At 38.7% G+C, this 15,825-nt stretch overlaps 1 protein-coding gene across 1 annotated transcript; it reads right to left on the reverse strand.

The window, feature by feature from the left end:
* Positions 1 to 2,744: 2,744 nt before the first annotated feature.
* On the reverse strand, positions 2,745 to 3,362 carry LOC149266436 (uncharacterized). Its single transcript, XM_089408230.1, has one exon. It carries the CDS (start codon positions 3,360 to 3,362, stop codon positions 2,745 to 2,747), a length of 618 nt encoding a protein of 205 aa, XP_089264356.1.
* Between the last annotated feature and the right edge of the window lie 12,463 nt (positions 3,363 to 15,825).

Here is a 15,825-nt window from a genome sequence, read left to right on the forward strand (position 1 = left end):
AACAAAAAGAAGGTGAGTTAGGGTGCAACCTTCCATAATCTTAACACCTTTTAGTCTGCCCCTCTGGTGCTCATCTTTAATAAGATTGCTGAGACCTTCCATAATGAGAAGAAAAAGCAATGGCGAAAGAGGACATCCCTGTCTCAGCCCCCTTCCGGAGGTAAAGAAGGGAGAAGCACTTCCGTTCACCAAAACACTGAAGGGAATATTAGTAATGCAGCTCATGATCCATTTAATGAATAAATACGGGAAACCCAGATGAGTTAACAACATTCTAATATAAAGCCAATTCACTCTGTCGAAAGCTTTAGATAAGTCAACTTTCAAAATCATACCTTTGCCCCGTCTTGAGTGTAGTGTGTGGATAACCTCCTGAGCAGTGCCAACTGCTTCATGAATCTGCCTGTCTTGTAAGAAAGCAAATTGTTCCGGCGAGATGTGGTTGGATAGGATGGGTTTCATCCTGTTGGCAATTATCTTGGCAATAATCTTATATATGCAGTTGCAGAGTGATATGGGGCGGAAATCCTCGAAGGTTTCTAGGTTGTCTTTCTTAGGAATGAGAGCAATGAAAGTTGAAGTAATAGAATTTTCAAGAAACCCTTTGCTTCTCGAATCCTCTATTATTTGTTGGAGATCATTCCCAAGGATGTTGAAAAAAGCCAAATAGAATTCCATCGACCATCCATCAGGCCCAGGGCTTTTGTCCTTTTTGAACCATTTTAGGGTGTGTTCCAGTTCCTCCAGAGTAACTGCCTTTGTTAAATCATCCTCTTCCCCGGGATCCACATATCTGGGGAAGAGTTGTGCCACCCTGATGATTTCTACAAGATTAATGTCCTGGGGGGCTTGGTAGGCTTTCTTGAAGTGTGTGGAGGCCAGATCAGCAAGTTGAGGAAAGGTATTTAAAGCCTGCCCTTGTTCATTTTGGAGCTGCCATATGGTGTTGATCGCCTTTCTTCCATTAGCAAAGTTATGGTAGAATTTGGTGTTTTCATCTCCTTCCAACATCCAGATGGCTCTGCTTCTCAGGCGCCAGATTTCCTCCTTCTCCTTTAAAATTCTTTCCCTCTCTGCATAATGAGAAATCATCCTATCCTTATGTTCCTCTGAGGAGTAAATACCTCCCAGATTGTTCTCAAAAGAGGCAATGTCAGCTTCAATATGATGGAGGGTTTGATTCTCCTGTGTTCTTTTATTAAGGGCCCAAAGTTTGGACATCTTCTTTAGGGCCGTAAGGTTTTGGATAAATCTTCTGGTGCTGTCTTCTCTTCTCCCAGGGGGGTTTGCTCTCCAGAAATCAGAGATCATTTTTTTATAAGAGTCATCCTTGAGCCAGACTGAGAAGAATTTAAAAGGACCTTTAGGTTTTGTTCGCCCCCCTACAATTTCCAGGTAAATAGGGAGGTGATCAGATATCCCCCCAGAGCCAACCCAGTGTCTGATATGTAGACCTAAGTCCAAAAACTTTTCTTTGACGAGGTAACAATCAAGTCTGCGGGCCAGACTGTCATCCCCTGTCCTGTTGTTTCTCCAAGTAGCTTGTGGTCTGGCTGAGGGAATATCAATAAGATGGTGGGCTTCCAGTTCAGTCAAAAAGTAATCCGAGAGAGAATCTCTCTGAGCCCTGTGTCCCCAGGATTCAACATGACCAATGGAGAAATTCAGGTCGCCCCCCAGGATCAGGTGGTCGGTCTTCAAAGAATCCGAGCTTAGGAGGTTTTTCCAAAAAACAGGTCTGTTTTGGCACGGGCCGTATACATTTATGATCCAGAAATGAATCCCCAGTTCTGCCGAACTGATGTCCGCTCCTAGATGACCCATCCCACCCCAGCAATTATGCAATTTGATTGTGCGGGTGTTGTAGGCCAATGCAAGACCACCCGACCTCCCATGGGCATCAATACCAAAAAATATCCATCCTGGGAGCATGTTCTGAAGGGACTGTGCAATATCAAGTGATGAACCCAGAGTTTCTTGCAGAAAGATAATATCCAGTGGTTCATTTTTTAACAGTCTACGAAGGGCTAGTTTCTTGTCCGGCCTAGCTAGCCCTCTACAGTGGAAGGAGAAGATCTTCATGAAGGGGGAGGATGGGATCCTCTTGCTCTAAGTGTCCCTGGTATGGTGGATTGAACTCCCAAGGAAATTTCATCTTCTACAGTGCCTTTTTCCTTTGAAAGAAAAGAGGGTCGACCCCTCATGATTTTAGGGGGAGGTGGGGAGTGGAGGATTTCAAGTCCGAAATGGTCCTGTGCTTGTCTTTTCGATTGTGATCGGGTCATGTAGTGACCAGGAGGGGGGGGCAGGGTGGGGAGAGTAGTGGACGGGGAGGTATGAGAGGGATCTGGAGCAGGTGCAGGGGAGAAGATGGGAATGGAGGCTATCGGGCAAGTGGGAGGAGTCAATTTAGGTGGTGAAGCACATGAATGATGTTCAATATTTAACATATGCAGAGAAGAGAAAGTGTTAGATAAATAACAATCCAAATGAGAAGAACTACAAGTGGGGAGAGGAATGGTAGGATTCATACCCGAAGATGGCAGGCCTCCAGAAGGCGACTATGGCCGAGACTGAGAAGGCTGCGATCGATTCGGTGGTTGCCCTCGCTTCTTCGACATAGGAGGTGCTGCTGCCCCATCATCAGGAATCTTCTGCTAAGTGTCCGGAAACTGTGTTGCGTCCAGGTCCGGAGTGGCCAAAGGAACTTGTCTCCTGGGCAGTGCTTCCTAATAAGTATGTTGCTAAGTGGCCCCTTCTTGTTCAGTAGACTGAAATTTCTTCTTCTTCAGCAGAGGGCAATCCTTAAAAAGATGCCCTACCTTATGGCAGCGGTGGCACCGAAAGGGGATGCCCTCATAATCCAACAGTTTCCTTCTGGTATAATTCCTCCAGCGAATATCAATGAACTCCAGTAAACCCTCAAACAAGTCCAAGTGAACCAAGATCCTCGCATAGACTAAATTTCTTGTTGTCTGATATGATTTATCAAAAGTGAGATAGATACCTAGTGCATTTCCGATGAGTCTGAAAACATCCTTGGTCCAGAAGTGTAGAGGAACGCTGAGCAATCGAACCCAGATTGGCCCTGCGTCAACCATTTCCCTCGCCAGGTCAAAAAGGGGAGTCCAGAGTCGGAGGAGAACTGGTGCCAGGTCTAAGTGCCAAACCGTGGACAGAACCCAATTTGTGTGCTCCAAGCTGCTAAAGTGTAGAGCGAACCACCCTTTTTCAAGGATCTGAACCTTTGGTATTTCCTTAAGGTTTTCTCCCCAAACGTCTGAGGCCCATTGCTGAAGCTTTGCTACACTGTAGTGTCGACCACGTACCCTACCGACCAAGACCTTTGCAGCAATTTCCATGGCGTCTAATAGATTGATGTCTTGAGCTATGTTGAGTGGCATAGCGCATGCACGAATTTTAGGGCCTCGTTTCTTTCTCCGCTGTCCTGGAACCCTTGTGTCTGTGGCCTCCTGAGAAGACCCCGGGAGCGAGTGGTCCAAAGAAACCCTAGGATTTTCTATTGCCTCCTGAGGGATGGTGGAAAAAATACCTAATATGGGACCAATGCTAGTAAAATGACCCTATGCCGAGTAGGACCTCGATGCTGAGTGCTTCGGAGCCTCCGTCTTCGAACCCTGAGGGGGGTCAGGAGAGATGAGACCTGTCCCCGCCGAAGGAATCGAAATGCTTTTAGGGGCTAGGGTTTGACAAACAGGGGCAACGGTTTGACAAACAGGGGCTAGGGCTTGATAATCAGGTTTGAGAAACGGAGCACTGTGAGTCTGCGAACATAGTAAGCTGGTCTGAGAGATGAGAGCTAGAGGTGAGGCCGCAGACTCAGGAATAGAAACCGGCGAGATGAGTGGTCTGGTGATCGAAGGAAGGGCTTCTACCTCGTCCGTCAACTCGGACATGAAAGGGAATAAACCGGCATCTGTGGTTTTAGTGGGGGACCATGAGGGCACATCCTCCAAAGGGTCCAGGAAATCGCCCAGGTCGTCCATTGTTAGGGGAAGTTATGACAGCTGCCAGACTAGGACAGCAAAACGACAGTCAACCGTCGGAGAAAAACCTGAGGGTTCCGGAAAACCAGGTTGGGAGAGGGTAACCATAAGCAGTTGGGGCAGACACGAGATAAACTAGAGTAGGTAACAACCAGTTAATGGACTGGTGTAGGAGCGGCCTGTTGGGTCCCTATAATACTAGTGATTACCCCATTACTATTGTAGTTATACCCCTTATTTATATTGTTGTGCCCCTATACCCCCATGTTGTTATTTCTGTGCCCCATAGAATCCCTCTATTGTTATTTTTGTGGCTTTATATTATTATTGTTAGGTCGGCTGGATTATATTGTGACTCCTTAGACTCCTATATATAGAAAGGAGGTTTTGTCATTTGAATCATCCAAGAATTGTTCATTTATGTAATGTAAAGGAGGTTGCCCCCTCGAAGAGGCTGAATTCTAAGGCGTTGATCTATATTTTCTATCTTTTCTTGAGCTGGTTTCATAACATTTGGTATCAGAGCTTTGGATTCTAGGGTTTCGCTGCTCCAAACAGGTCATCATGGCATTTTCACTATAACTTTTTTTCTGTGACGTTTCAGAAGTCGCAAAAAAAACCCATTTGCAAAGAAATCGCGCTAAACCTTGGGTCCGAATTTCAGAGCCTTTCGTGCGATATTTGCGGAGATATGATCTGAGGAATTTGGTCTTTTTGTAGACTCCTGAATTACATTCAAAACAGGTGACCTGGGGAAAATCGTCATAACTTTCTCTCTGGGGATCGGATTGAAATTTCGTAAGACGTTATAGAAAGAGGATGGACTATAGTTTCTTGTGTACATGTTTCAAATCCAAAGGTTGAAACAGTAACTCGTGGCATGTCGTACAAGTTCGCTCTACTGAACTAGTCTAGAAGCAAGTCACTGTGGGAGATTTCACATAACTCTTCCTTGGAGAATCCAATTTGGGTCAGACTCGTGGCATTGGAAAGGGGATGCAAAAGGCTACTACAGATCACAATTTTAGAACTGGATGATCCAAAATTACAGAGATACATCAGATTCAATATCAGGCTTCTATAAAGTGAAAAAAGGTGTGTAGGTTTTTTTTTAATTTTTGTGTAAGCTTGGTTTAACAGAATTCAAAGGGCATAGTAAAGCATTATTATCGATAACTGATGCCCCGAGGAAAGAAAATGCAAACACCTAGTAAGGAACCTGAAAGCTCTAGCATGACTCATGAAGAAGAGGAAGAAATGCTACATGATATATCAAAATTACAAGAACAAGTGCAACAAATGTCACTCTCACAAAAACTAACAGAAGCTAAGATAAATGGCGTGGAATCTAAGATAAAGGGCATGGAAGCTAAGATGGATGATTCAAAGATAGATTTGAAGAGAGATACATGGCAGATTTGAAGACAGATTTGAAGACAGACATGGCAGATTTGAAGACAGATTTGACAAATTTTCTACAAGAAATACTTACTAATGGTGAAAAGGTTGTAAAGGAAAATCATGATGTGAACAAAAGAAATGTTAATCATGATTCCATAGACTCTAATGTTGGATCGAAGACCCACCATATTCCAAAAATCGATATGAGGAAGTTTGATGGCAAGGATCCCGCCACATGGATATTACAGATGGAGCAATTCTTTGATCTCAATAATGTGCAAAACACACAAAAGGTACGTATGGCAACTGTATATTTGGAACCAAATCAGTTTGTATGGTATCAATGGCTTTGCTCTCGTAAAAAATTTATCACTTGGGCAATTTTTACGGAAGAATTGATAGCACATTATGAAGATACAAAAAGCAACACTTTTTTTAGCCAATTGATAAGTCTCAAACAAAAGGGTTCAGTAATGGAGCACATTGAGGAGTTCCAAAAATTGAACATAAGGGTAAAAGATATTCCAGAGGAGCATAGGATTGATGTGTTCATAGGGTCTTTAAAGGATAATATCCAACATGATGTTCGCCTTTGGGAACCTGATTCATTAGAGAAGGCATTCAGGTTAGCAAGAAAAATGGAAAGCAAAATTATGGCAACCAGGAAGCATACCACTCACAACTATAAAGACGGAAGTGTTGTTGCCCCTAGTCTTCCACAACCTATAAGGTTGACACCACAACAATTGGAAGAAAAAAGAGCAAAAGGGCTTTGTTACAATTGTGATAGCAAATACACTAAAGGTCATAAGTGTGCTGAGAAGAAATTATTCTACATAGATTGTGAAGAGGAAGAAGAAAAGGAGCAAGAAAGGTCAAAAGAAGAAGATATACTCCAGGAACAAAGCCTAGATGAAGAACAAATAAATCCGACCATATCTTGTAATGCATTGGCGGGAATTACCACTCCTCAAACCATCAAGATAGAAGGACAAATCAAGAAGAAAAAGGTAATAGTGTTGATTGATTCAGGAAGCACCCACAATTTTATTCATTGTAGGGTAGCAAAAGAATTGAATTGCTTCCTATATCCAGCACCAGAGTGTCAAGTGATGATTGCAAATGGAGGAACAATAAATTTCTCTGGAAAGTGCCATAATATCAAGCTATCCATGGGAGAATATGTATTGACTAGCCCAATGCTTTCCATTCCAATGGGAGGTGTTGATGTTGTACTAGGAGTCCAATGGCTACAATCCTTGGGTACAATAGCTTTTAATTTTCAAGAACTTTTCATCAAATTTTCTACGGAAGGAAAGGAAGTTGAATTAAGGGGTATTGCAGGGAAACCAGGAAAGATAATCAGCTCTAATGGTATGACAAAGCTTCTAAAAAAGGAGCAAAGAGGTGTAATTGCACAATTATGTTCGCTAGATGTTTCCACATTGGAATCATCTATTTCTCCAGATCTCCAAAAAGTCCTGGACAATCATTCCAAGGTATTTGAGACTCCCAAAGGTCTCCCACCTATGCGTGATCATGATCATGCTATTCATCTGATTCCAGGAAGTGTTCCTCCAAACATCAGGCCGTACAGATATCCCTATGTCCAAAAAAGTGAAATTGAACGTATGGTTGCAGAAATGCTAGAGGCTGGTATAATTCAACCAAGTCAAAGTTCTTTCTCTGCTCCAGTAGTATTGGTGCACAAGAAGGATGGATCATGGCGCATGTGTCCAGATTATAGGGAGCTCAACAAGCTCACTATTAAAGATAAGTTCCCCATTCCTGTCATTGATGAATTACTGGATGAATTGCATGGATCAATTTACTTCACCAAGTTGGATCTTCGTTCGAGATATCATCAAATCAGAATGAAGATTGAAGACATTCCGAAAACGGCATTTAGAACTCATGAGGGTCATTATGAATTTTTGGTCATGCCTTTTGGCCTTACCAATGCACCTTCAACATTTCAAGGTTTGATGAATTCAATTTTCAAACCATTCCTTAGAAAATTTGTGTTAGTATTTTTTGATGATATACTAATCTACAGCAAGTCTTGGAAGGATCATGTTGAACATGTTGACAGGGTGCTACAACTATTGGAGGAGAAACAATTATATGCAAAAAGATCCAAATGTTTCTTTGGAGTCCAGGAGGTGGAATATTTGGGTCATATTGTATCTCATGAAGGAGTTAAGGTAGACCCTAGCAAAATTAAAGCCATTAAGGAATGGAAAATCCCCACATCCATAAAGCATCTGCGAGGATTTCTTGGGTTGACAGGGTATTATCGCAAGTTTGTTAAGAATTATGGGAGAATAGCAGCACCTCTAACAACATTATTGAAGAAAGATGCATTTTCATGGACTCCGAAAGCAACAAAGGCCTTTGAACATCTTAAAGAGGCAATGTGCCAAGCACCGGTCTTAGCTACACCGGACTTCACAAAAACCTTTATTGTGGAATGTGATGCTTCAGGAAATGGAATTGGTGCTGTTCTAATGCAAGATGAAAGACCCATTGCTTTTGAAAGTCGTCCAATCAAGGGAAAGTTTTTAAGCAAAGCTATTTATGAGAAGGAAATGTTGGCAATACTCCATGCACTTAAGAAATGGCGACCCTACCTAATGGGAAGACACTTCAAGGTAAAAACGGATCATGATAGCCTTAAATACTTTTTAGAACAAAGATTATCCTCTGAAGAGCAACAAAAGTGGGTCACAAAGATGTTGGGTTATGACTTTGAAATCATCTACAAAAAAGGGAAGCAAAATGTGGTGGCAGATGCACTCTCAAGAAAGGATGAGGATGTGGAAGCATTGTTGTGCGCCATTTCTAAACCAGATTGGATAAACGAAGCAAGGGAGGAATGGAAGAATGACGAAGAAGTGTGGGCACTTATTCGAAAGCTACAACAAGATTCCAGTACGTCTGATACATTTAGCTGGCAAAATGATTCGTTATGGTACAAAGATCGCTTATACCTCTGTAAGAATTCCCAGCTAAAACAAAAGATTCTTATGGAATTGCACACTTCTCCCTTAGGAGGGCACTCAGGATTTTTAAAAACTTACCACAGGGTTAAGAAGGAATTTTTTTGGGATGGCCTTAAATCAGATATTCAAAAGTTTGTGGCGGAATGTTTGGTTTGCCAACAAAATAAAGTTGAAACAATTAAGACACCGGGTCTATTACAACCTTTATCCATTCCAAGCCAACGTTGGGAGGAGGTTTCAATGGATTTTATCACAGGTTTACCCAAGTCTGAGGGAAAGAGTGTCATCATGGTGGTAGTTGACAGACTTACCAAGTATGCACACTTTTGTGCATTATCACATCCATTTAAAGCCAGTACAGTTTCTACTGCATTTATGGAAACAATTCAAAAGCTACATGGAAACCCAAAGATTATTGTAAGTGACAGAGATCCCATTTTCACTGGAAATTTTTGGACAGAATTATTTTCTTGTCTTGGTACTCAGTTAGCTCATAGCTCATCTTATCATCCTCAATCTGATGGGCAAACTGAGATAGTAAACAAATGTTTGGAAGGATATCTTCGTTGCTTTGTATCTGATAAACAGACACAATGGGTCAAATGGTTGCCTCTGGCTGAATGGTGGTATAACACTTCCTTCCATACAGCAACAAAAATGACCCCATTTATGGCACTTTATGGGTATCAACCACCATCCATCACATCATATTTAAGAGAAAATTCTAAGGTTCAGGCAGTGGAACATCACATCGAACATCAACAACAAGTCCTCCAACTCTTAAAGGATAACCTCGTGTTGGCACAAAATAGAATGAAACAACAGGCAGATCAACATCGCAGTGAAAGAAGTTTTGATGTAGGTGATTGGGTATTCCTACGGCTACAACCATATAAGCAAATGTCCCTAAAGCAAGCTAAGAAGGATAATAAATTATCACCAAAGTATTATGGTCCGTACAAGGTGTTGCAAAAGATTGGTACTATGGCATACAAATTGGAGCTTCCTGCAGCTTCTCGATTGCACCCAGTTTTCCATGTTTCATGTTTAAAGAAGGTTATAGGCGACAAGCTCCCAGTTCAAACAATATTGCCAGAACTTGACGAGGAAGGAAAAATTATATTGGAACCGGAAGCAGTCACAGAAACAAGAACTCGACAGCTACGAAATCGATCAATTTCAGAGTATCTTATCAAGTGGAAGAACTTATCCGCTGAAGATTCCACATGGGAGGATGAGAATTTTATGCAGAAGTATCCAGAACTACTCAAGCGTTGAGGACAACACTTTTTTGAAGGAGAGGGGCATGTTGGGTCCCTATAATACTAGTGATTACCCCATTACTATTGTAGTTATACCCCTTATTTATATTGTTGTGCCCCTATTACCCCCATATTGTTATTTTGTGCCCCATAGAATCCCTCTATTGTTATTTTTGTGGCTTTATATTATTATTGTTAGGTCGACTGGATTATATTGTGACTCCTTAGACTCCTATATATAGAAAGGAGGTTTTGTCATTTGAATCATCCAAGAATTGTTCGTTTATGTAATGTAAAGGAGGTTGCCCCCTCGAAGAGGCTGAATTCTAAGGCGTTGATCTATCTTTTCTATCTTTTCTTGAGCTGGTTTCATAACACGGCCATAGTAGTTAACCCCCGGAGGTCGCGGCATCAAAACCTCTTAACACATGTAATTCTTTACTATATTCCAAGTATTATGGATTTATTAACTTGTGAAAGAACTTTGTTCGTCACATTTGGTATTAGATTCAATTTTTTTTTTTTATCACCGAGCCTTTGGTCAGGCTTTAGCCACATTCTCAAAAGCTTTGGAGTTTCTCCAGTTCTAATGTTTTTAATGAAGCAAAAAAAGATTAGGCCTTTGGCTATTTAAAAGGAAAAAAACAAGACATTAAGAATTGTTTTTGAATATATATATATATATATATATATATAAAAGAATCCAACTCATTGATTATTTTTTTAAATAAATAAAAATTATATAATATCAAAAAACAAAGAGTAGAGGAAAGGGAAAACAATTCCTATGAGTTATATTAAAAAAAGGAATATATATATAATTTTGTTTTTTAAATGAAAAGAATTTTAAAAAACAAAATAAAATAAATAATTAAAAAAAGAAAAAGAAAAGAGTGTGTAAAAGCTATACCTATTTGTTGCTAAAATTGTTGATAGCATATAGTCTATCTCGACCTCATCCATCGTTCGTAGTCACCACTGCTACCCTTGCATCTTTTGCACTATACAAATTTCCATATGATGTTATGCCACTATACAATTGTTGTGTATCAGCCAACAATACACCACTAACCACAAACAATGATATACATATAGTCGTTAGTTGCTTCAGATTGTTCAACATTCAACATGTTCGTACATTATATGTACAATCACAATTAATGTGTTTGTACCTCCCTACCACCTTGCTCATACAATGAAATCGTACCACCGTTTTCCGTCAACATTGCTTCCACCAACAACTACAAGGTTGTATGTTAATATAGACAAAGGCTTGTCAACTTTTTAAGGGTGCATAATTATTTAGTGAAACAATTGAAACAAGAGCCACGTAGTGGCATGTCACTACTTATTTGTATACATGAATTGTGTGCATATACTTTTTAGTTTATTTGGTTGAAATATTATGTGCAAAGATAAAATTATTTGAAATAAAAAAACCTCATTTAAAATTTATATTTTCAAAATTTCAATTATATTTTTATATTAAAATGAATTGATAAATTCAAAGAAGTTTTTAGCTATAGTTGAGTTAGAAATGTGGTTATTTGAAAATAATTTTAAATGATTTAATAATTAAATTTATACAATTTGACTAGTCAAATATAAAATCAAATATATCCTAAACTATAGGTTTATATTTAAAACATTTGTTTTTTCATATAGATGAATTTTATGCATGTAGTTGTAGTTTTAGTTTGTTTGACGAACAAATTTGGTGAAATTGTATTTAATGTATTTCTTTTGTATTTTTTGAGTTTAAGTTCATGAAAGAATAGAAATAAATTATGGTCATTTTAATTAAAGATAACATATAATTCAGTTTGTGATTTCAAATATTTAATAATTAAAATTATCATAGTTAATGCATTGTGACTTTTAAACCATAGCATTTCATTTTTGACAAGTTGGTAGGAATTCTCTTTTAATTAGAGAGAGTGTTTAGAAACATTTAACGATAAATATTATCACATGACATTCGAGGAAAAAGCTTGCTTTAGACATAAGGAGGGTGTGGGATATAGATGAGTGGAAAATGCTTAACATAGATACCCCACCGTATCAACACCCGATCCAATGCAACATCATTTAATTTAATTCGGTCAATTATTTATATTATTTCTACTTTATCTATATGAATTATACAATATAAATTCGAAAGGTGGAAGGATGGCTCGTTCGTTTAAGGTTTTTCTGCAATGGAATGCTGACCTGAGCAACATCCGTCTGGTTGGTCTGGTTCCTGGCGCATCCGTAGCCTCTGGCCGAGTGGGTGGCGAGTCGATATTCGTTTACAGTGTGGTATATGGAGTATTATGGTCGTTTCCAATTGGTTTGCACATGTATTCTCAATGCGAAGGGTTTCAATCCCCTTGTGGGATTCAAAAACTTCGGCAAACTAAGTTGGTTAAGTGTAAACCATAAAAAAGTTTTATCAGAAATTTATGTGGTAAATCCACCCTCTGGTCCAGAAGCATAGATCATGGTTTTACTCTAAAACAATTCATTGAACAAAAATGGGGTATTCTTTTTACTCTACAATTCCTGTTGTTCGAAGGAAAGGTTCTTCATGCTTCTGCCTAGCCTAAAGACTAAAATGTCCTAAAATATTCAACCGTCATCCTGAACATAAGGTTACATGGGGTGTTTTTGGTGCGAGGACACTGAACAGGGTTTCAATCATTTTTAAGGATGCAATGCAAGGGAAGGTTTCTTCCCCTGCATATATGAGCCAAAACATTCCACACTTTTATATACTGGATCAAATAAAACATGATCCATTTATGGGGTTGTGAATTTTTTGTGCAGATATTTTAATTACTCATCAATAATTTGTTGATGTTGTCTTTTTATTTTGTCCTCCTACCCTCAGAGAAGTTAAAAGAATTCTCCCTTCGTTACAAACTTTTATTGCCGCCTCTGAAACTCTCATCAATAAGGATAAGAAAAGTATATTTTTCTGTAATTGTAAAGAGCCACTTCAAGGTCATTTAACATGGGTGTTGGAGTTTAAAAGATCCCAGCTTCCTTCCAAATACCTAGGAGTACCTTTAGCATTGAACACAAAGCATACTGCATGTTGGAAGGAATTAATGCAAAAACTCTCCACTCAAGTTAATAATTGGACCTTCCATACATTGAAATTGGCTGGTTGTTTGATTTTAACAAAATTTCTTTTGCAGGAAATACCAATTTATCAAATGTCTTCCACGTCAATTCTGAAAGTTGTTTGTTGTAAGCTCAAATTGATTTGGCGAGATTTTCTTTGGAGGGGTTTTAACAAGGCTAAGAGATGGTTGTTAGTAGCTTGGGACAAGTTGGTCAAACCAACGTTGTCGGGAGGGTTGGGCTTATGTGATACAAACAAGTTGAGTAAGGCTTTTAGTGCAAATTTATGGTGGCGATGGGTGGAAATGAACTTTGGAAAACGATTTGGTTGCAGAAATATGCCCCTTTGCAGACCCAAGTAGATTATGTAAGACAACAAAATTGGAAACCAAAATAATTGTATTATTAATGATGATTTCAAAGAATGATGTACATAGTGTACATATAAATACATAATGAAACCGTTGATTCAGGTTTTGGGCCTTGTTAGACTTCAATAACTAATCTCCATAACACACATTAACCCAAACTTAATCCTAAGGATTAGATGTGTAACATTCCCCCCTCAATCTGAAGGGATGCATCAAAGTCCAAAAATGAGAGCTAAAAATGTAAAAATGCATCTCAACCAAGAGCTGAATGTCTCTCAGAAATGGTTTTTAAAGGATGACCACAAACCAAGGATGGTGGTTCTCAAGAGAACCAAAAACGATACAAAAATGTGGGAGAACTCAATATCTCAACTACTGATGGTTTAAGGATGACCACCAACTCTGGAATTATCATAACAATTCCTCAAACAAACCAACTCTGGAAGTGCTTTATTAAAAATCTTAGCATGCTAAAAACATGCAAGCATGCTCATCCTCATAGACCATAAATAAAAACAACTTTGTCTACACCTTTGAATCTGATTCTGAACTCAGAGTCTAGGTTGTGGCAGTAAACTTTGATTATCTCTAACTCATGCTCGTTTGACAAATCTTCGAACCTATAGCAGACTATCAATTCCCCCCTTGTCGGATACAGGGTGAGAAGATGAAGTACCCTTCATCACTGCAAGGCTGGTTAATACTCTCGAACATAACCAGTGGTATGATTTGTAAATATTCTTGGCAGTTTTAAACCAATCCCAAGAAGCAATCCATCCAAAATTAACTCACTCTCTTGCATTAGTCTTATGTTTGAAACATCTATTTGAATGATGGTTCTTCTTTCCACAATGTTCACAAGGATGAAGATCATATCAATGATCTTTCTCATGTCCAACTTTGTCACAATGTTGGCATCTAACGATTTGTTGTGGGACAACATCATCCAAAAATCCGGCACTATGAAATTATATAGGTTTTGAAAATTCAGGAACATAAAAAGAAGCATCTTTATCATATCCCACGCTAGTTATATTTTTGTTATGTGTAATTTATTTCCAAGGTCTAACAAATGTTTTGGGAACTGTAGGTTTCACATTAGAACGTTTAGCTGCATCCAAATTTTCTCCTGAAATGTCTTTACAAATATGATTAAACTTTGACTATTGATGGGAGTCAAAATAAAAAAGAAAGTTCTGAACAAAAACCAGTTCAGAATCACAATGCTTCTGTTCAAGTTCATCTCGTTGTAATAGGGATTCGAGTTGCAGAAACACGATCTTCTCTTGTGCATTTTGCAAACAATTTCTAATATCAGACAAGGTGTATTTTCCAATTTGTACTTTGTTATGAACAATAGATGAAATTAGACTTCTTAATAACTATAACAAATCATCGATTTTGGCCATTTTGTTTGCAATTAACTTTCAAAAAAGAGGGGTGTAGGCTACCACCGAAAATGCACCCAATTACAATAGAATATGCTAGATAAAATATGACTCTCAATCTTGTTCAAGTTTGTAATCAAATTTGACAAATAAAATTTCATATATGTCACTCTCATATATGCTACCTTTTTCCAACCAATTTAAGACAAAAATAAATAAAAATCCTTCGCAAGTAATCGTTTCCTTATTTGGAGCTCTTAAAGAAACACAAAAAAACTTACTACAAGGACATTCCAATCTATTGGCCTCCCGACATCTCATGCTTGACCTCTCCTCTGCCTTGCCAACCATGTATTTCAATACAATTCGTTTCATACCACAATCTATGTGTGTCCTTGCGATTTATTAATTCATTTCTACATGCCTCAACTTGGATCCAGGAAAAAAAATCCTCCACGTTATAATAATTAATAAACATAGCATCCACAAATTTTAATATAGTGGTTTCTTGTGACAAATACAGAGCAAAGCATAAAAACATTTAAGTTTTTTTCTTTTTAATCTTTTCAGTTATGTTTGTGTGCAATGTAATCTACAAGCCCCAACAAAATTGCAGCCTTCGTGGGATCGAAGCAAGATAACTCCTTACCTCTTTAGTTTCTTTGCCAGTGACGACATCCTTCTTTCCACAACTTTGATACGTGCTCTTTCAACACAATCTTATTTTGCTATCTATGTCTATACAAAGCCACATGCACAACTTCGAAACTCCTCCTTCAACAACGTAGACTATCTGCACTCATGAATTTGAAAAAAGCATAGCAGAACTCTCTTGCTAGATTTTTTAGATTTGCACCATATATCAATATTGCAGGCATGTGTTGCTAATTAATTGAGCTCGGGACCTCTTGTGTGCTATTCTTCATGTCATGCTATTAATTGAACTCGAGACCAACGTTTTCTTCACCAACCAAATAACGGGCAAGGACCGAGACCAGGATCCCAACGCATTTCTCAGCGAATTTCATGAGTCCAAATTTCTTCAGACATTGGTCACAATTTTTTGAGTGGTTCAGGCCCCTCTGTAAATAGGCCCATCACTTCCCGCTATAGTAAATGTGATTTCAAAGGTTCCCAAAACCAAAATCTAGTTCTTTTCAATATATATAAACAATATTGAAATATACCACACGCATTCGAGCTCTATCACTGAGGCATATGTCGTTGATGACCTCGTAGAACAATGATCAACTCACCAAAATATGTATTTGATAGATTATTTCATA

Source organism: Pinus tabuliformis, chromosome 6 (assembly GCF_031772625.1).
Source record: "Pinus tabuliformis cultivar Carrire ecotype Pingquan chromosome 6, CPIR1, whole genome shotgun sequence".
Classification (NCBI taxonomy): Eukaryota; Viridiplantae; Streptophyta; class Pinopsida; order Pinales; family Pinaceae; genus Pinus; species Pinus tabuliformis.

Bases quoted from the DNA above. Each gene is read 5' to 3' on its own strand.
- LOC149266436 (XM_089408230.1), bottom strand. From the start codon at position 3,362: ATGGAAATTGCTGCAAAGGTCTTGGTCGGTAGGGTACGTGGTCGACAC.